This window comes from Humulus lupulus, chromosome 9, assembly GCF_963169125.1.
Source record: "Humulus lupulus chromosome 9, drHumLupu1.1, whole genome shotgun sequence".
NCBI lineage: Eukaryota > Viridiplantae > Streptophyta > Magnoliopsida > Rosales > Cannabaceae > Humulus > Humulus lupulus.
In genome coordinates this window covers 50,904,103-50,925,273 of record NC_084801.1, presented here as the reverse complement: position 1 = coordinate 50,925,273, position 21,171 = coordinate 50,904,103, and the positions used below count along the sequence as shown (strand labels likewise).

At 37.5% G+C, this 21,171-nt stretch overlaps 1 protein-coding gene across 1 annotated transcript; it reads right to left on the bottom strand.

The window, feature by feature from the left end:
* Window positions 1–19,717: 19,717 nt before the first annotated feature.
* LOC133799703 (uncharacterized) lies at window positions 19,718–20,146 on the bottom strand. Its single transcript, XM_062237705.1, has one exon. It carries the CDS (start codon window positions 20,144–20,146, stop codon window positions 19,718–19,720), a length of 429 nt encoding a protein of 142 aa, XP_062093689.1.
* Window positions 20,147–21,171: the final 1,025 nt, after the last annotated feature.

Genomic DNA, 21,171 nt, shown 5'->3' with positions numbered 1-21,171 from the left:
AATGACCTGCTACAAGGAAAGTCAAGCATACCCCTTCCCCAGCATAGGAGAGAAAAGCATGCATGAGGAGAAACCACAACGTGGCTCTCCACTTGTTATACCCATCGCTCCAGACGCGAGGAATATTATACACCAGTGCTAAAGCCTGGCGCAAACCCCACCAACGGGAGGTGCAGACCCAAGATTATCCCCACAAAAGCCTCACCTGACTTGAGGGGGAAGTTTAACCAAAGAGGATCTGGGGTAAAAATCACACCTCCTGAAGCTCCCCCGAGGGACACAACCAAAGCAAGAGTTCAACCTGAGAACCCGCAGGATTCCTTAAGCGAAAAGAATGAACTAGACACTGAAATGCGCAGCCCTGGAGGCAAGATTATCACTGCACCTGGGGGCACACAGAGGATGAATAATTTGACCATGATTCACCCTTCACAAGGGAGATCTAGGCTGGGCAACTCCCCACCAGCTTCAAAGAGCCTCGCATGGCTCCATACGAGGGCATTACGGATCCAAAGTATCACTTAGACTCCTTCAATAACTTGATGAGGTTAAGGGGGGTCAACAGCAGAGCAAAGTGTCATTGCTTTGCCGTTACACTTAAAGGAGTGGCGTACAAATGGTTCAAAAGGTTAATGCCAGGAACCATCAAGTCGTGGCAGCAATTCTCTGACAAGTTTCTTCAACAACACCGTATAGTTTGTGATTATGTTTTGTCGATTACCAGCCTTGCTAACATAAAACAAGGCGAGAATGAAAGTTTGAAGAGCTATATCCATAGGTTCAATATGGAAGCAACAAAGTTGGGAAGATCAACTAAAGAGGAGCTTAAGATGGCTATTACAGCCAGAGTTCGTCCAAGAAGCAAGTTATGGGGGAACATGCTCCAGAGAGAAGTTACAAACTTAGATGACTTCTTTGAAAGAGCACAGAAGTATATATGTGTGGAAGAGGTCCATAAGAACTTGCACGTTGAGAGGAGCGAACCTTCCTCTGATCACCCTTTTACCTATACGTCTGAAGATTCCGTGTAAAAAAGAACGTTCTGATAGAGGAGTCACTGATCAAGTTGAAAATTGGAAAAGGACTACAAAAAGGCTACGAAGAAGAAGGTAGCAGGATTCATCAAATCATCGCGATTGGCCCCCCATAAAGATCCAAAGCAGGCGCCTAGCCTCACAAGCCCCAATAGGTGCTTGGCCAAGTATGAAACAGGCATCTAGTCTTGCGACACACAGATATATAAAAGTATTTATAATACATATATGTGAGAACAATGAACCTTATGAGACAATATTTGAATCTATAGGGACTAGTTACCCTTATAGAATCTGAAAAAGTCAAAAGGTCCCTCAAAAGTGACCTCGTCACGAACAAACCCATCCTGTAAAGGGACCACGTCGCAAAAGATGAAAGGGGAACCCAAAGGGATCCCCAAGTCTAGATCAACTGAGTCGCCTTACCAAGGGAAAAAGGGGCCTTGAAAATTGGTGTTCGCAAGGTTTCACAAAGACCATCTCCCTACAAGGGTCACAAAGAAGACGCTTGCGAAAAGGGTCTCAAAGAAGACGCTTGCGAAAAAGGTCTCAAAGAAGACGCTTATGAAAAGGGTCTCAAAGAAGATGCTTATGAAAATGGTCTCAAAGAAGATGTTTGTAAAAAGGGTCTCAAAGAAGACGCTTGTGAAAGGGTCTCACAGAAGACGCTTGCAAAAAGGGTCTTGAAGAAGACGCTTGCAAAAATAGTACTATGCATAGTGACGAGAAGGATGCTTCTCGCACAAAATAAAAAACGCGCACAAAAATATATAAAAGGATAGCGAGAACCCAAAGGGTCAACATATCCTTACAAGTAATCATGGTACAACAATTGACACGAATCACACGCAGTAGAGGGGTCCCAAAGGGAATCCTTTCGAAATGAAGCCATTGTCCATGAAGACTTGCGAAAATCCCTCATCAAAAAAAAAATAAGAAAAGAAAAGAAAAGGGGGAATGGCTTGTCAAAGTCCTAAACTAAGAAAAACAAGCCAGCAAGACACCTCACACCTAGCAAGAGGATCCCGCAGACTAAGGGCACCCTCCCTCGGCAAGAATACCCTGGACTTTACAACTCAATCAGGCTCCATTCCTTCATTGGACATCTGTGTAAATGCCACCTTTAGACATAAATGAAGAATGAAGTCACGGAAACACAAAAGAAGGTTAAGAGGCCTTGCACAGCAAGAGGGCCCTCGTGAGGCAAGACTAACTATAGTCTAGTGCTTCCAAGCACCATTGTCTAAATGTTTAACATGCCCCTAAACCTCGTATAAGCCATATCCTTGGAAGGAAGGTCGATGAAGTTCTCGGGATGTCAACGGATGAAGCACGAAGAAAAGGAGGCAAGCTTCACCATGTGAAAGGGTCTCGCTGTGCGAGACCATCTCGCATAGGAAGGTTTTAATCGCCCAATAGTGTTGAATGACATCCTTCGCTGATTTATAGGCTCCAGGAATAATGCAAGTATCACACTCATGAAAAATAATTATAAACATCATAATAACTCTACAAGGACGTCTAAAGACTTCCTCATAGACTAAGGGCAAGTGTGGATGCCAAAAATCCACCAAGGAAAAAATCTCTGGTCCCTGGTTGGAATACATGGCTAAAGGTCACTTAGTCATGCTATCGGGCTCAGACCTATAGGTCTTGTGGATATGGAATAATTTCCCTTAAAGCTTCCCTCGGTGAAAGTATGAAGACCCTAGGCGCACATCTCCCTCGGCCAATGGCCTAGCATAGTGAAGCCCAATCCCCTTATGCAGGCCTTCGGGCTTCTCGTGTGATGGCGCTAGGCGCGTGAGAATACGAGAGACTGTCCCAAGGGAAGCACCACATTATGAGCCATGAAGTTTGGCCTTGCTAAACTAAGTGTTGCAAGAGGACGAGTGCACAAGGCCCTCACATAGCGAGGTCCGGCGTGCCTATGCGAGGTTGATATACTTAAGGGTCAAGATGCACGCACATGCATAAGGGCTGTCAAAGGCACCCGAGACACACGCCTACCCCCATGCAAAGGGATCCTCACATAGCGATGCCTTACCTTCCTTCACGCCGAGAGATGTCGAGGGCACTCGAGACATATGCCTCGCCCGCGCCTGCGTCTCACGAACTAGCCTCGCGCCAGCGTCTCATGTAGCAAGGCACGCCGCACCACCGTCTTCCAAGGCACGGCCTTGCCAAGGTGCCTTGCACACCTGGGTCCATGCTGTGAGAAAGGCCTCACACAGCAAGGCAGCCTTGCCTCACCCAGGCAAGCATCTCGAGGCCCCTCGCACCTACGCCTTGAGCATCTGGGTCCGTGCCACAAGAAGAGCCTCGCACAGCGAGGCACACCACGCCTCGACTGGACAAGTGTCTCACGGCAGCCAAACAACCTCGCCTCGCCCAGGCAAGCGTCTCTCGACCCCTCGCACCTACGTCTCACGCATCCGGGTCCGTACCAAAAGAAGAGCCTCGCAGCGAGGCGTACCACGGCTCACCTGGGCAAGTGTCTCGCGGCTCCCAAACAACATCGCCTCACCTAGGCAAGCGTCTTATGGCCCCTCGCGCCTACGTCTTCCGCATCTGGGTCTGTGCCACAAGAAGAGCCTCGCGCAGCGAGGCACACCACACCTCGCCTAGGCAAATGTCTTGCGGCGCCCAAACAACCCCGCCTCACCTCAAGCCTCTCGCGGCCCCTCCTGCCTACTTCTCGCACATCCGGGTTCGTGCCACGAGAAGGGCCTTGCACTACAAGGAAACCCCACCTGGCCTCGATGGTCTCGCGGCCCCTCGCACCTGCACCTCTCCCATGGGGGCCGCGGGGCATTGGTCTCACGAAGTGAGACCATCGACTCACTCATGGGCGTCAAGTCTTATCGCATATGTAGCAGGCCTTGTTGAAGAGGCCTTATCTCTCTCCCTGAGATAAGCGCCACCAACGGGGCACCTCTCTTCCTGTGGGACTCACAGGATGTAAAGTTGAGGATCTCTTTTACACGCGTTAAAGGAAGGATAGGGAAGGCCTTGCAATGATTTGATGCGAAGTCAGAAAAGGTACGACGTGCATTTACAAACCAAGATGAGTTAGATTACGGACACAATGTACACTCCATAAAAGTAGTGGTTGTACGAATGAAGTACCTGCTGTGGTCCTTACCATCCAATCTCTGACACTCGTACTAAGCAAGTAGTGGAGGCACAATCGAGTACTAAAGTGGAGGCGTTCCCACATACTCTGACCATGTACTGAAGCCGACACCATAACCTTCCGCTCCACAATGACCTGTGCCACGACTCTGACAATGTACATACATACAATCTTCTCCCCTGGGACCACAATGTATCAGGGGCCATTAGAGCCCCTGGGACCGCAAAACTATAAATGGATATGCTTCTCTCCATCTAAGGGGGGGGGGGGGGGGATTTTTGTAATATTATACTATTCTAAGAGCAATACACAAATATTTCTTCTATTGTTCCCTTGCAATCCTCCATCATATTTATACAAGTTCTTTTGCATTCATTAGGCTTTTATTAATTCTTTGAGTTTTCCATCCATATATCGTTGACGAGTTTCCGCCGTCAATAGTTTTGCGCAGTCTGTGGGAAGGACGACTATCAAGTCATTGTTCTTCCATCAATTTTGACAAGAAAAAATGCCAAGGCATTCAAAACGCCTAAGGAAATCTCAGGATGCTGAGATCCACCTTGATGGAGGCCAACCAAAAGCCTCCAGAAAATCGAGCTCCGGCCACGGCTGGGACAATGCTTGCCGCGGCCACTATGTTCTGTCCCCTAGGCCGCGACTGTAGTAAATTTTCCATTTTTTTGTTTTCTTTAGCTGCAGCCACTAATGGTATTTTAATCATAACTTCCTCGATATAGCTCGGAATTTGACAATTCAAAAGGCTATGGAAATATAAGAAAAATATCTAAAACTTGTATTTATATGTAGACTTCAATAAGAATATTGGAAAATTATTAAAATCAAGTGTGTATTTTCAGACTTGTAATTCTGAGCTTAACCATTGCTTGTAAAACATCTCAAATTCATTATTTTTCATCTAAATGTCTTGAAAATCCTAAAAACACAAAATAAACTAATTAAACATATATATATATAAATAGTCAAGTGCATAATTATAGAAGAATAATGAATTAAAAATAGACAAATTTGGTACGTATCAATAACGATGCTAATGAGCATATCTTTAACATGCATACCTCAGTCAAGGGCCAAGCCCTATCAGAATAGCTAATGCTCCCTAATAAGGCACACAGATAATGCATTTATATCCTATATAAATAGCTAAACACATAACCACATAAATAGTTACCAAACCCTGAGTTGATCTTGTCTTTAGTTGCGAGTGTACATGCCCAGCCAGTCTTCAGGAACCCTTAAACCTCGGCAGTTTTGATACCAAGTTTTAACTCCCTCGATAGCCAAGACTGTTACACTGTGTACTTTTAAATATTGCTAGACTCTCTAATCGAGTCATTTGGCCATAAACGTGTAACTAGATGTAATTAACATGTTAGGGTAAAATTTTTGGTCAAAAGAAGTAATTATTTCATTAAAAGGTCATTTACAATTCAAAAGAATACAATAGGGCGACCTAAGCGGGAAAATTAGGGTTCAACCCTAGTTCCTCTGTGAATCTCCAGTCATGGGGACCGAGCAAGCTGCATATGTACATACCGCCACCGAAGCTCTCCAACTCATGGTTGGTCCAACTTCCTTTTTCCCTTACCTGCACCACATAGCACCCGTGAGCCAATGCTCAACAAGAAAACATAAACATCTTCATAAACAGTCAATAACATATTAGAGAATCATAAATATCATGCATACTAGTAATGACTCTACTCATGCATGCATTCAATCCAGATAAGTCACTATAGAGTCACACCAGGGCCCGTTTCCCTAGATAAGTGATTGTAAAGTCACCTTGTGGCTCGTTGCCCTATTCTTTGTATAACCAACCTTAGGGCTAGCCAAGCGTACCTGGCTCTTTATTTTCCAAGAGACCGAAGGGTCAGCCAAGCGTATACCATGCTTCTGGATAGACCTAACCATATCGGCCTGCGCTCAGTGCGCCATTGCCGCCCTTGACTTATAAGTCAAGCCTTTAAATGTGATAAAACAGACAAGTACAGTTCATTTAACAATTGTCCATATACAGAGCATTCAAGCATGCTTAATCAAACAATCACAAGCATAATCATAAATCATGCTCATTCACAAGGGTCCGAGCCCTAATTGATAACTCTACAAAATAGAGTTATTTTACCACATTTTTTTTGCTAATTGTTGTTGAATCTTTGAGTTTTGAAGTAATTTATTAAGTATTTAAGTAATTTTGAATTTATTAGTCTTATTGTAAAAAAAATTTAGATTTTTATATGTTTTTATAGATATTTTATTGTAATATGTTATAACTTAATTATTTGAATTAGTGTTGTGTGATTAGTAATAAAAAATGCACTTGTATTGATCTTAAATGTTAAATTAAATTAAGTTTTAATTAATATTCTCAAGAATTAATAAGAATTATTTTATATGTGAAAACATTTTATTATGATTTTATTTTATTTTGTAGGAAATTGTTGTATTGTGGGTACTTGAAAAGCCAAGAAAAAGAAAGTGGCAAAACTGAAAAGAAAACAATTTAGAAGTGTCATTTGTGAAGCTGAAGCTCCTCAAGGCCTGTGCTTTTCTCTCCTTCAGCCCAGAAGCACGACACCCCAGGCCCACGCAACACCCCAGGCCTACGCCAGTTCCAAGGCCTGCCTGCCACCAGCCAGCCCCTTGCGCCTGGGCTTTTATTCACTAGCACCAGGCCCACGATGCTAAGGCCTTCCTCCAGCTGCTCATTTTCTCAGGCCCATGCATGCCTCCAATTTTCTTGATCCCAACAATGTCTCCTTGTCCCATAATCTCCAAAATTGCCATTTTTACGCAACTTTTCTACATATTTCACTACAAAATCCATTATTACACCAAAAAATTCACCTTCACAAGGCTCAAGACATCTTTACACACTAATTATGACATATTATTCTTCATTTAACATTTAATTTAATCAATGCAACTATTCTTTTTCTCAAAAGATTTATGCATCCATGAAGACACGAACAAATGAAAAATAACATTAGTGGCATAATTTTGAATCAACCATTCAAAAATATTAAAGAAGAGTTTTTGAGTAAATCGAATTTATCCCGTATTTCAAAAATTGAGCATGTGTTATAGCATCATCCTTTATCATGGCCCACATCTCGTATGCAGTTTCAATAACCATATATCTTTCTTTAACGTCGCCATGCATGGTCGATAACATGCATTGACATGCCAAGTGATTCAATCTCATCTATTCACCATATTTTTCATGTTCATCAAAGCTGGATGAAAAGCTTGGAACCTCTGGTGGTAGATCATAGATCGCTCCATACAATTTTTGTGTTCCGAAGACAATGTGAATCCCTTTGTACCATCTTCTTATGTGATTAAGACTAAATGGAATCATTTCCAAGAGTTTGTCAATGAGGTATGTTTGATTTTCCATGTTTTCAAGTATATGATCAGGATTAAGAGAATTCACCATTGTTGCTGGAAATAAATAATTAAAATATAATGAATTAAAACATATAATAAATATCATATTTTGTTTGGAAAAGTAAACATGATGCATGAATGCAACATATAAAAATACATAAAATATATACTAATCCACGATAAATTAATTGGAAAATTAATGTACCGCCTTGGGGTAGGCCAGACTAACTCCAAATAAATTTTGAGACAAATCTCAATTTCATAAGTGAAAAACTTGAAAATGCCTTTTTCTCTTTTGACTTATGAACTACCGCTAGTTTTGTCAAGATGCACTAGTCGTGCTCGAAAGCCTAGATACACATTTGGAGTGTAACCCATTATTTTCAATCAATGACTTACTTCAAGAGTGTGTCTTAGGGTCAATCAAACTTGAAATACATCGCTAACTATATTCTCATAAGAGAAGTCAACCTTGAGATAAAATAAACATATTCGGAAGCCTTTCCTTAGGGAGGCCGCAAACGAAGGCGACACGAGGTCCTTCCTATGCCTTTCGGTATTCAACCAATAATGGAGACCATGACACTTATTGTCATAACTCCCTCTCCCACACACTATTTTGGAAAAATCCGTTTTTCACAAAATCAATATTTTTTAATTTAGTTGTAAAAATAAATTTAATTATTTTTACCAAATGATATTCTAATAATTACTAATCCAATTAAGCAAAACGAAACAAAATTGTGCCCTTAATTCTAATTCTAATTTTTCTTTAATTAAGATAATATCATTTTTATTTTAATAAATATTTTCATTAAAATAACAAATAAACAACTTTAATTTTGATTCACCATCTTAACTAAATAGAACTAAATTTATTATTTTATGATTTATCATATATAAATATAAAACAAAATATAGGACGTTCCTAATAGCATGTTTTTACACGAATGTAATGCATGATGATTGCATACTGTGTGTGTATACGAATGGCATGTTATAATGCATGACAAAATATTAAACGCTTTAATCACATTCAAACTTTTATAATAAGTAAATAAAAGCGGGTTGGTAACTTTTGGGTATTTCTAGAAAAATTACAACACTTGCAAAAATTACATGAAAATGTAACCTACACTATTTAAAGCTTGATGAAGAGAACCTTGATCTTGAACCTTAAGATGCACTCTTGTTGAGCTAATGCCACAATTTTCTATATCCATTTTGAATTATACAACCTTTTTAATTATTTTAAACAAACTTTTAAAATAATTAAATTTTGGGTTTTAACACCCAAAAATTTTCTAAGGCCTAATTTGAATTTGGTTAATTTAATTCAAAAACAAAATTAAACAATTTAATTTTAATAAATTAAAATTCAAGGTAATTTTAATTTTGGATATTTTAATTAAAATAATTTTAATTGTGGAAGATAACAATTAAAATATTTTAAATTAAGGAAAATAATCAATATTATATCAATTAAAGAAATTTCCAAATTAAAACTATTTTAATTCAATTTCTTATTTTTAATTAATCAATAATTATGGTAACTACACATTAGGGTTTTTATGATACAAACCCTAGGTATGTACCATAAGGTGTGGTGGCTGGGAGGTCCAGCGGTGGAGGCGCGCGGCTGGGCGTGGAGGTGCAGCAGGGCCCCGGTCTGGCGCAAGCAAGCGCGTAGGGGGTGCATGGGCGGGGGGTGCAGGCATGCATGGCGCAGGGTGGCCCAGAGGGTGGCTCGGGGCTCGGGCTCGGGCTTGTGCTCGGGCCATCTCTTGAATTTTACCCAAAAATTTTAAAAGAAAAATTACAAAATTCCTATGCCCCAAAATTGGCTTACATATTTCATCTAGAAATTTTAATAACAATTCCTAAATCCAAAAGCACCATTATAAACAACCCTTAAGAATCTATCATCATGAAAATAAACATCCATCCATTCAAATATATATAACATATAATATAAAAATGCAAATAATCCTACACAGCTTTAATAATATGCATAGATTAATGACCTACTCTGGTACCAATTGTTGGAAAAAAAATCAGAGTACACAGAGGAATAGGTGTGGTGGGCCTATTGTAAATAACAATAAAATTTTCCATCTCTCATGTATAAAATTTATATGATCAAGAAAACGTCCAGACTGAAACATTAACATACAATATTATTATTCATGCAACATATATATATTATATAAACATATACATATATATTCAAGAACATGAGTATTTACCTTTTGAAGCCTATCATGTGTACTTGAGTCTTCTCGTATATATATCGATCTTCCTATCCAACACTTTGAGTACTCAAACCACAATCTTCCAGAGTGTTCTTTGCACCTCAAGATGTGTGTGGGCACATAGAGAACATGGGTTAGTAATTTAGAAATCACAAGTATTTCTCAACACATGAGAACTTGGATTATAGTCTAAGAAATGTTAGAATAAAGAAGAAGAAGATAATCATTTGTTTGACAAAAAATTCTAAAAACTATTATGAATTCTTTCTTGTATATTTTTCTTGTGTCTTTCTTCTTATTATTCTATATCATATATATAGAGATTATTCTATTATCTTATTATTCCTAATAATAATAGTAATATAATAATAATATCATAATGATGATAGGAATTGATTTAGGTAAAAATCTAACTTACCAAATTTGAAAATATCTATTTTCAAATTATTAATTAATTAAATAAAATAAAATAAAAACAACAGGGGTATAATATCAGTGCAGTGCTACACACATGGCACAGTCCTTGGATTGTGTCATGCGTGAGCTGCTATATTCCCTTTTCTGGGATATATCATTTTTCTTTTATTTATTTATTTAACTAAAATTAATTTTCCACAAAATAATGTATTTATCTTTATAAGGAAAATACGACAACAATATTTCAAATTTTAAATTTTAAATTCAAAATTCAAAATTCAAATCGATGATCATCATTTATCATCATCTTTTAAAATCCAATAAATCAAACACTATTTTTAACTTACCAAATTTATTTTCTCTCACTCAAATAAAATACTTAATTTCAAAATTTAATTTATTTATTTGTATATTTGAATTTCGAAATTATATATTTAAATTAATAAACATATTTTCAAAATTTTAATAATTAATTTAATCTCAATTATCATATAATTGCATACTTGACGTGAAGAATAAAATTCTTCTCAAATTTTCGAATTACAGTTTTACCATTATATCAACTCTTACCTTGAAATGGTGTTGATAGAAACACCCTGGGGACCTATGGACCTATAACATCAAGCTCCAATAAATATTAGATTATTAATCAAATCTCTTTGATTATATAATCTTATTTTTTAAGCTCATGATTACTCCACTATAAATATGAGATTGAACTCTTGATAATTAAAAACATATATTTACAGAGTACTTTTTTAAAGAATAGAGTATCCATTGATATAATCATTATATACAACGTTAATCATCTATTAATGGTTCATAATAAAAAGGGAATAAAATTACATTTTTACCCTTTTAGCTATATCTTGTTCCTAGAGTACCATTGACTTTACTAGTGAAGGTTGTGTCACAAGTTTGCGACGTGAGCCCTCATAACCTTTTCAATTCCAAAAGTCAACCCAATGGGGAACCATTATTCAATCTATTAGAAGGAATAGATTCCATATCTGTTAAATTATGTCCCCATCCATATATATCATTGAGTCCCCAAAACAATTGTTCTTATCCTGATCATTCTGACAAACCTTAATGCATGAATCAAAGGATTAGATGACATATATAGGAGTTCATAGCAACCTTAGGATTAAGGTCATCGTTTGATGCGTTTGATTAACACTATGAAATAGTTTTTAAATAAGTATTAACAAATCACATCTGGTCCAGTTCTATATATTACTATATATAAAGTACCATCACTAAAGTGCCCTACTACACTAGTGACCCGGATCTAGGTCACTTGTATATACAATACTAGTGAACTGTACTCGCAGTAATTAATCTAAAGATTCCATAACTTTATTTCACTGCGAACTATTTTAAATTTATTATCTTATTCTCGATCAACTCATACCAATATGAGATTAAGACCACATAGATAAACTTTAGAATTTTCTGATATTTACTTAATATTATCAATATAATATCGGACATAGTCTATATATATAATAATTCAATTCAGTTATTTATTTCTTTTAAATTATTTGTCAACTACAATTTATTTAAGGGCACTATTCCCAACATGATAAATATTTAAAATGTACCCATTTTGGGTCCATCAATAATCATAACCTAGGGTGTAGTTTTCTTACCTCTGGTCCAAGCACTAGATAAATAGAAACGACCCTCGAGCATGATCCCTTTTTGAGCCCTAGCGGTACCCTAGTCATAACCATAATAAAGGATATCCATCAATATCGAGTAAATAAAGGCTTTTGGACCGAGTCCTAGTTACAGGGACCTCAAATTCAACTAAACCGGGTAGTAGAATCCTTCCCGTGCCCTTAGGTTTTAGTCCTCGCTACTCGAAACCTCACTTGGCTATTCTTCCCAATTAGCATCACAGTGCACCCATGAAGGGTCGCGACATAGCCCACTAGTCGTTGTGGTGCTAAGGCGGTTCAGAAGAACCACAACGCGCATGACTTCATACGGACCGCGATGCTCTAAGACAGTGTCGCAATGCAACCCCGCGAACCCAGATTTCCAACATTTTCTTTCAAGCCAAGATCCCTCCAAATTCATCCCGGAGTTGTACCAAAGTACCAATTGAGCCTAGGACTCTCAATAACACAACATAGGCAACAAAACATCCCTAAAACCAAGCCAAAACCTTACTCCAATTCAAAACCCAATCATAAGCTTAAAACTCAAGAAAACAACTTAAGCCACAAGAATTTTTAGCAAAAGCAGAGAAAAGAATCTTACCTCAGCTGTGTAATTCGACCCCTAAGTTGCTCCTTATCCAATTCCTAGTTCCAATGGTCCTCCAAACTCTCCAATTCAAGCCCTTCTCTTCCAAAACTCAAGCAAGTGACACATAAACCGAAGGGAGCAGGAGAGTAACGAAAGAGAGAGATAAAAAAAGAGATGCCTTATGTTTCCTCTTTGATTTCTCTAATTCTGAAGGCTGCTAGTGACTAAGTCCATCCATGGGCATGAAAAGACTAAAATGCCCCTTGCCTAATTCCTTAACTCTTTAATGCCATCAAGATGAAAATCATATTTTGCCAGCATTTCTCAATAATCTCAAATTACCTCATAATATTCCAATTAATCACCAAATAAATTCCCATTACCTGAAAATTCCCAGTAATGTACTAAATGACCAAAATACCCCTAGGCTCACCCCGAGCTGGGTATTTAGCCATGTTGTGACTAAATTGCTAATTTTCTCACTAGGATTGTAATGCCCTACTACCTTAGAATCGTTACCTAATGATTTTAAAATGTGCAATTAGCTCGCTAATCGAGGTTTTAAACTGAAAAGAGTGATTAACTTAGAATAAAAGCTCATTTATTGAAAATTAAGTATAAAAGGTCTGGACATCCATTAAAGTTATAAAAGTGATACATTAGGATCCCAAAATATTGTTTCAAAATATATTTACAACTCAAAAGTTAGAGTACAATCGACCTAAGCGACAAAATCGAACATTCACACCGTGTCCCTCAAACAACCCTAACTATGGCGGCCAAGTAGGCCAAACATGTAAGTGCCACTCCATGCCCTCTAACTCATTCTTGGTTGGCATTTACTTTGCCCTTACCTGCACCATAGAGCACCCGTGAGCCAAGGCCCAGCAAGAAAGCTCCACACATAGCATATGACAATTCAATCCAATAAATTCACAAATTTAAACAGATAACAGGCTATTCACATTACAGCCTATGCTGAACCAGGTGCTATACCAGGCACTGGGTTCACAGTCTTCACCGAATGGGTGAGTACAATACCCTAGATGTCCATGCCATGGTAGCCTGCATTCAATATGCTTGTTACCATTCTGCCTAAACTCAGCATGTTATTGTTTTCCCGGCCTTCGTCGACTCCGACCTTCGCCGACTCCAACCTTTGCCGATCAAGCATAATTACACAAACATAGCACAACAATCACAAACACTCACACATAGTATTAAACACAGATAATCGAGCCATGCCCTGCTCTAAGGACGCAAACTGTTTTCTAACCTGTGTCCTGTTCAGACTGACTAGTGTGATCCCGAGCACGATCCCCTAAACCCAAGCCTTGGCGGTAAAACCTAGTCACAACTCATTAATAATAAACATTCATCAAGTCCTAAACCAAATAAGAGCTTCGAAATAATATTCTAGCCTTCAGGACCTCGAATTCTACTAAGCCGGGTAGTAGAACCCTTCCTGAGCCCTTAAATTTGAGTTCCTGAGCTTAAAACCCTAATTTGGCCGAAAACCCCTATTTGCACCACGACGCCCTCAATTAGAGTTGTAGTGCCCCCACCTTTAGAGTTGCATCCCTCTACAAGTCAGAGAGCCCACCTCTCAATTCTCTAGACACGGGTCACCGTGCGCCCTGCCCAAAGCCGCAACACTGAGGCAATTCAGTGAATCCCCTAAGGTTTCTGAGTTGATGTGGGCCGCAGAGCTCAAGAACAGCACTGCATCGTGACCCTGCAAACCTAGAATTTCTAGCGTTTTCAGATTTCTAAACCCCCTGAAAATCTATCCAAACATGTTCTAATGCCAGAATTGAGTCCCAAAATACTTCCAGTACACCTAGAGTAGTACATAAACCCGAAAACTTAACCAAAAACCTCACCACAACCTAACTTACTCTCTTGAGTTCAAATCTCCCAAAACACTAAAAAAAACATCCTCAAAACTTAATTGAATCAAGGTTAGAACTTACCTCAGCTACGAATTATGACCTTGAACTGCCTCAAATTTCCTCCACGTTTGATTTCCCTATGTCCCTGGCCTCAAATCCTCAATTTCTGAGCAAATTCCTTCAAATTTCTCAAAATTTCTCCAAGCACCAAGAGAGAGAGAGAGAGAGAGAGATAGACAGAACAAGACTTTGGCACTGTCTCAAGAAACTTATATTGATAAGGTGCTAGAACGCTTTAATATGAAAAACTCCAAAAAGGGTGATATGCCAACCCGTTTTGGAGTATTCCTTTCCAAGGAGTAATGTCCCAAAACACCTCAGGAAGAGGAAGATATGAGACAGTATCCCTATGCCTCAGCGGTAGGCAGTCTAATGTATGCCATGTTGTGTACAAGACCTGACATTTGTTATGCAGTAGGGATAGTCAGCCGTTATCAATCCAATCCTGGATTGAGTCATTGGATTGCAGTGAAGAATATTCTCAAGTATCTTAGAAATACTAGAGATTATATGCTTGTATATTCAGGTGGAAACCTGAACCCCACTGGTTACACTGATTCTGATTTTCAATCAGACAGAGATAGTCAGAAATCAACTTCTGGATTAGTGTTTACTCTTGGAGGAGGAGCAGTAGTAGTCTGGAGAAGTATTAAACAAACTACCATTGCAGACTCTACCATGGAAGTCGAGTATATAGCTGCTTGTGAAGCAGCTAAGGAGGTTGTGTGGCTCAAGAAGTTCTATTCCAATTTGGAAGTAGTACCAGATATGGATAAGCCACTAGTCCTATACTGTGACAATAGTGGGGCAGTAGCTAACTCAAAGGAACCACAGAGTCACAAGAGGGGAAAGCACATCAAGAGGAAGTATCACTTGGTAAGAGAGATAGTTCATCAAGGAGATGTTGCAGTTATGAAGATAGCTTCAGAGCATAATCTTGCAGATCCTTTCACAGAGACTTTATCCATAAAATATTTTAAGGAGCATGTATGAAACATGGGAATTAGAGAGCTGCCTCATTTGCTTTAGGGAAAGTGGGAGATTGTTGGGAATTGTGCCCTAAAAGCATATGTAGTAGAAATTGTTTTAAGAAATAAATAAATAAATTGAATTTGTTAAGCATATATTTTATGGACTATATTATTCTGTGATAATATTAAGTAAATATCAGAAAAATTCCTAAGTTCATATATGTGATGTCAACCACGTATTGGTACGGGAGGATTGTGTTTGAGAAAAATTAACTTGAATAGTTCGCAGTAAAATAAAGTTATGGAATCTTTAGATTAATTACTGCAAGTACAGTGCACTAATATTATGAATACATGTGATCTAGATCCGGATTACTAGTGTAGTAGGACACTTTAGTGGAGGTACTTTATATATTAGAGAATATATAGAACTGGACCAGATATGTTTATTAATACTTAGTTAAATACTGTTTCGAAGCATTAATTAAATATATCAATTGATGATCATATACAAATAGTTCTTAATCCTGAAGTTACTATGAACTCCTGTTTATGTTATATGAGCTCTTTGATTCACTCGTTAGGGTCTGTCAAAATGGTCAAGTTAGAAACTTTTGTTTTGGGAACTCATTAATGTAAATGGATGGGGACATAGTATACAAATATGGAATCTATACCTTCTCGTAAGAGATTGAATAATGGTTCTCTAAAATGGTTGACTTTTGGGAATGAAAGGTCATTGAACTCAAATTCATAATTTAGTTACGAATTAACCTTCACTAGTAAAGTCAATGGTACTTAAGGAAACAAGATATAATTAAAAGGGTAAAACGGTAATTTTATTCCTGGTTAATTATGAACAATTATTAGAGGGTTCATTTTTATGTAATGATTATATCAATGGACGCATTATTATTATAAAGTACTCAGTAAATGAAATGTCTATAATTACAAGAGTGCAGTCTCATATTTATAGTGGAGTAATCATGAGATTAATAAATTAAGATTTTTAATTAAAGAGTTTAATTAATAATCTCAAATTTATTGGAGCTTGGAATTATAGGTCCATAGGTCCCCACAACGGCTCTATCAACACTATTCAAGGCAAGAGTTGATATAAAGGGTAAAATGGGAAAAAGACATATTTAAGAAGAAATTTGTTCTTCGGGCCAAATATGCAATTATGTGATAATAGTGATTAATTAATTAATTATAAATTAGTTGTAATTATCAAAATTAATTAATAATTAATTATTATGTACTTTTTGAAATTATATATAAATAATTAATTTATTATAATATTTGAAATTATAATAAAATTAATATTTAATTTTTGAAATTAGTATTAATTTAAATTGGTTTTAATTAATTGGTAGAATTAATTAAATATCTTTATTTGAGTGGGAGATAATAATTTGATAAGTTCAAATTGGATTTGAATTTAAAAGACTGATATTTATTCAAATAATTAATTATATTTGATAATTAGTTAAAAAGATAATAAATTCAAATTTGAATTAATTAGCAGGTTGTTGGATTTTATCTAATAAGGTAGTTTGAATAAATAATTGTCGAAAAATCACATATTCTTAATTTATAGGGAGCTACACGACACACACAGTCCCTGGATTGTGTGTGGCGTGAGTTATATAAAATTCAAGGATAGATTTTTCACTTTTATTTAATTAATTAATTAATGGAAAATTTAAAAGTTAGTTTTTTGATATTTTCATTAATGAGATAACTAATTAATTAAAAGAAAAATTGTAAATTGGTTACAATTTTTTTTTTTAAATTTGAATATTTTCTATTTAAGTTAGGCTTATCAGAAAATAAAAGATACTGAATTATTCGCTCTAAGAAAAAGAACGATACTTTTCTATCTCTCCCTGAAAAACATACAGAACCAATCTCAGGCTTATTCTCTTGATCTCATGTGTTGAGTACATCAAGTTGAATCAGAAATATACCATCATTTATTCTCTAAGTACCCACACACTTCTTGAGGTGTAGAGAACGTTGTGGAAGATCTTGGTGTGAGTACCTGGGAGCAGCGTAGATAGGAAGATCGTTTATTTTACGAAAAGATAGCAAAGACACTTGATAGGCATCAAGAGGTATGTTTTTTTATTCTTTTCTTGTTTATGATCAATGTATGTATATTAATGGATCTGCATATTTAAAAGTAGTTTAAATATGTTACAAAATTTTTGTTGTACACTGGGCCAACCCACCACCATTTTGTTGCGTATTAGGAAACTCATTCCTAACATATCCACATCAATCATCTGAATCTAGATCACTTGCATCTTGTATGCTTAGCAAACCGTACTAGTAACCATTCATTAAAAATTTCATATTTTAATATGTTACTGATTATTTTATTCATTATATATGATCTTAATTCTCTCGTACTAATACAAGATCATATTCTCATGAATGAATAAGAAATTTTCTTGAAATTATCATATAATTAATTCAAAAAATAAGTATGACATTCAAATATAATAAAATTGTACTTTTATTTAAATCAATAAAATGTATTTAAATGTTTTTAGGGCATTAATCCTAACAATTGCATCCCAGCTGTTATGGTCATCATCTTTCCTTCATCCCCGATGGTTTTGGCACAAGCAGTTGCTCTCATAAACCTTAGAATGTACTCCTTTAGAGGCTCTTATTCTTTTTTCCTTATATCAACCACCTGATTAGCATTTGTAGGATGTATACAACCAACATAAAATTGTCTGTTGAATTCCTTGACAAAAATTTCCCACGAGTTTATGCTAGCTGGTTGGAAGTTGAAATACCATTCCTAAGCAGCATCAGACAGAATGACAGGAAAAGTTCTGCACTGAGTATCATCAGATACTTTCTAGATATCCCTTTATATCTCAAATTTGTTTACATGAGATACCGGATCTTCCTTTTCAGTATAGTTGGGTAGTACAAGCATCTTAAACTTATGGGGGGCTTTGATTAGTGAAATCATGTTAATGAAGGGAATGCCCTTTCTTCAGTCATATTCTATATGCGAAGTCTTATTTTCAACCAGCTATTAGTCTGCGTGGTTCAATGCATCTATTTGGACCTGAACAAAAGTTGGTATAACAGGGGCAGGAGCAGTGATAGGGAAATGTTCAATGTGTCTTTCCCTTCGATCATTTAGTATATCCCTTAAATCTTGTTCTCTCTTTCTTTGTTCTAATCCTCCCAGTCGATCAAAAATGTTGGGCTGTCTTGGCTGCCCCTTGCATTATGGCTAGCTGGCTTTTGCTGCTCGGACCTTTGTTCATTTGTTCGACCATCGTTTATCCTTTGATTCCTATAATGCTCATAATCTCCTTCATTATGATCATGCCCATCTCTGAACTGTAGCTAATGAGTACGTAATTGACTATACAAACTGTCACCTTCCCTCCGTCCAAAACCATCTCGATAAAGGTTGTTGGGTCTTAGGGCATTATTATGTCATGGGGGACCTCTAACCGCAGAGTCAATGTCTAGTTGCCTCCTGTTTACTAAGGGGACATTTTTTAGCCCTCTCCCAAGCAGGACTTGTTCATCTATTATGAGGCGTCTTGGGCTCAGGACTTGTTCATCTATTATGAGGCATCTTGGGCTCTGGGGACGCTACTCTTCCCTGCTTTGTCGAGGTTGTTGCTCGCTTACCCGAGGAGGTTGCCATTGCTTGTTGGGTCTAACAGAATTCTGGGGCTATCTTTCTTGATGTGCAGCTCGAGGTTGTTCTGGTTGAGGTGGGTTTTGCGGAAGTGATGGATTCAGAGGCTACTCAGGTTGTTGCGGATTGGAGGCAGGTCGACACCCTTGTGCTAACTGTATAGCATCTTCTAGGGAAATAGTCGCATCTCTTTGATGATGATCCATCTCAGATTTTCTATCTCTTATGAATTCTCTCAAATAAAGAATTACAGCGTAAAAAATAATGAATCCTTGAGTCCTATATTTATAGGCTCAAGCATGTACATTGATGGGCCATGGGTCTCACACAATTTGCGTAACAAACATGAATCAAATAATAAAAAGTAACTTATTATAACATAAATATCTCAGTTTTAACTGATTTTGAGCTTTTGTCGCGTTCCCTCAAGTAACTCTGGTCATATCATGTGACCAGCTTACTATATTAGCTACTCAATCTAACTTCTGAACTTGTTCTGAATGAAAAATCCCATTTTTCTAGCGGGTCGACATGTCTTCCATTAATGATCAATCATGTGCCTTCCACATGTCCCGTTTTATGCCACATCATCATCATGCTAATTTTCTAGGAAACACTACCGGTAGCCAAGAATGGCCTTCCAAGAATTATTAGGATATTAGTATATTCCTCCATGTCGAGAATAATGAAATCTGCAGGGAAGATAAATTTATCCACCTTTACTAGTACATCCTCATTAATACCCCAAGGATGTTTGACTGAGCGATTTGCCATTTGTAGTGTAACAATATTTGGTCTCGCTTCCCCCAATTTATGTTTTTGATAAATAGATAGAGGCATTAACTTCACACTTTCCTCTAAATCACAGAGTGCTTTTTCGAAAACCACATTCCCTATAGAACAAGGAATGGTGAAACTACCCGAATCTTTAATCTTGGGAGGTAGTTTCTTTTGGAGAATTGCGTTGCACTCCTCAGTAAGTGCCACTGTCTCATAGTCCTCCAGTTTCCTTTTCTTCGATAGAATTCCCTTCATAAACTTCACATAACTCAATATTTTTTTCAAGTGCCTCGGTGAAAGGAATGTTTATGTGAAGTGTTCGAAAAACATAGAAAACTTCTTGTCAAGTATCTTCTTTTGAATCCTCTGCGGATAGGGATTCTTGATGTGGCGATCAATACTTATTTATGGTTGCTTCTCAAGGTTCTCAGTAACCATTGACCCACTCACTTCCTTCTCATTCTCAGACACCTTTTCTTCATAAATTACTTTTTGTGTGGGTTCATCTATCACCTTTTCGCTTCTCAAATAGATTTCATTGCATTTATCTTTAGGATTAACTTCAGTAGTACTAGGAAAACTCCCTTGAGGCCTAGTGTTTAGCATGTTTTCCAACTAACCCATTTGCATCTCCAAATGCCTGATGGAGGATCTAGTCTCTGTCATGAACTGAGTCTGTGTGTTGGTGAGCATTAATAGTGCAGCTTGTAATTCATTAGGCTTGCCCTGAGGAGCTAGTGGCCTAGGTTGCTGAGATGATGAAGCTTGGGCCGTCATTTGTGACATAGGAGGATAATATTGGTTTCGGAATTGAGGTCGTTGGCCCTAATTATTTCTCCATGGGAAATTTGGATGATTTCTCCATCATGGGTTATAGGAGTTGGAGATGGGTTGTTGTGTGGCCTTTGAAAGTTCCCAATAGCTTGAACCTGAGCTTGATCCATGGGAATATTATAGTATGGGTTTGCTGCTCTACGTTGCTCAAAAGTATGGGGTCCTCCACACATCACTCAAATTGTTTGTATTTTTCGGACCAGTATATATTAGAGTTCTGCTGCAATTGCTTAGTCAATGTTGCAACTTGAGCAGTTAAGGCAGTTATAGCATCCAATTCATGAACGCCTGCTACTTTTCTAGTATGAGATGATCGCTCATCAGCCTCGTTAGCACTTTTACTCATAAATGTCCCTTCTGCTGCGATGTCAATTATGGTGTGAGTAGTACCGCATAACCCATTATAAAATTGTGAACTAACATCAACTTCTCAATACCGTGATGAG

What these genes read in the sequence shown, in the direction of transcription:
- LOC133799703 (XM_062237705.1), bottom strand. Translation starts at nt 20,146, where the DNA reads ATGAAGGGAATTCTATCGAAGAAAAGGAAACTGGAGGACTATGAGACA.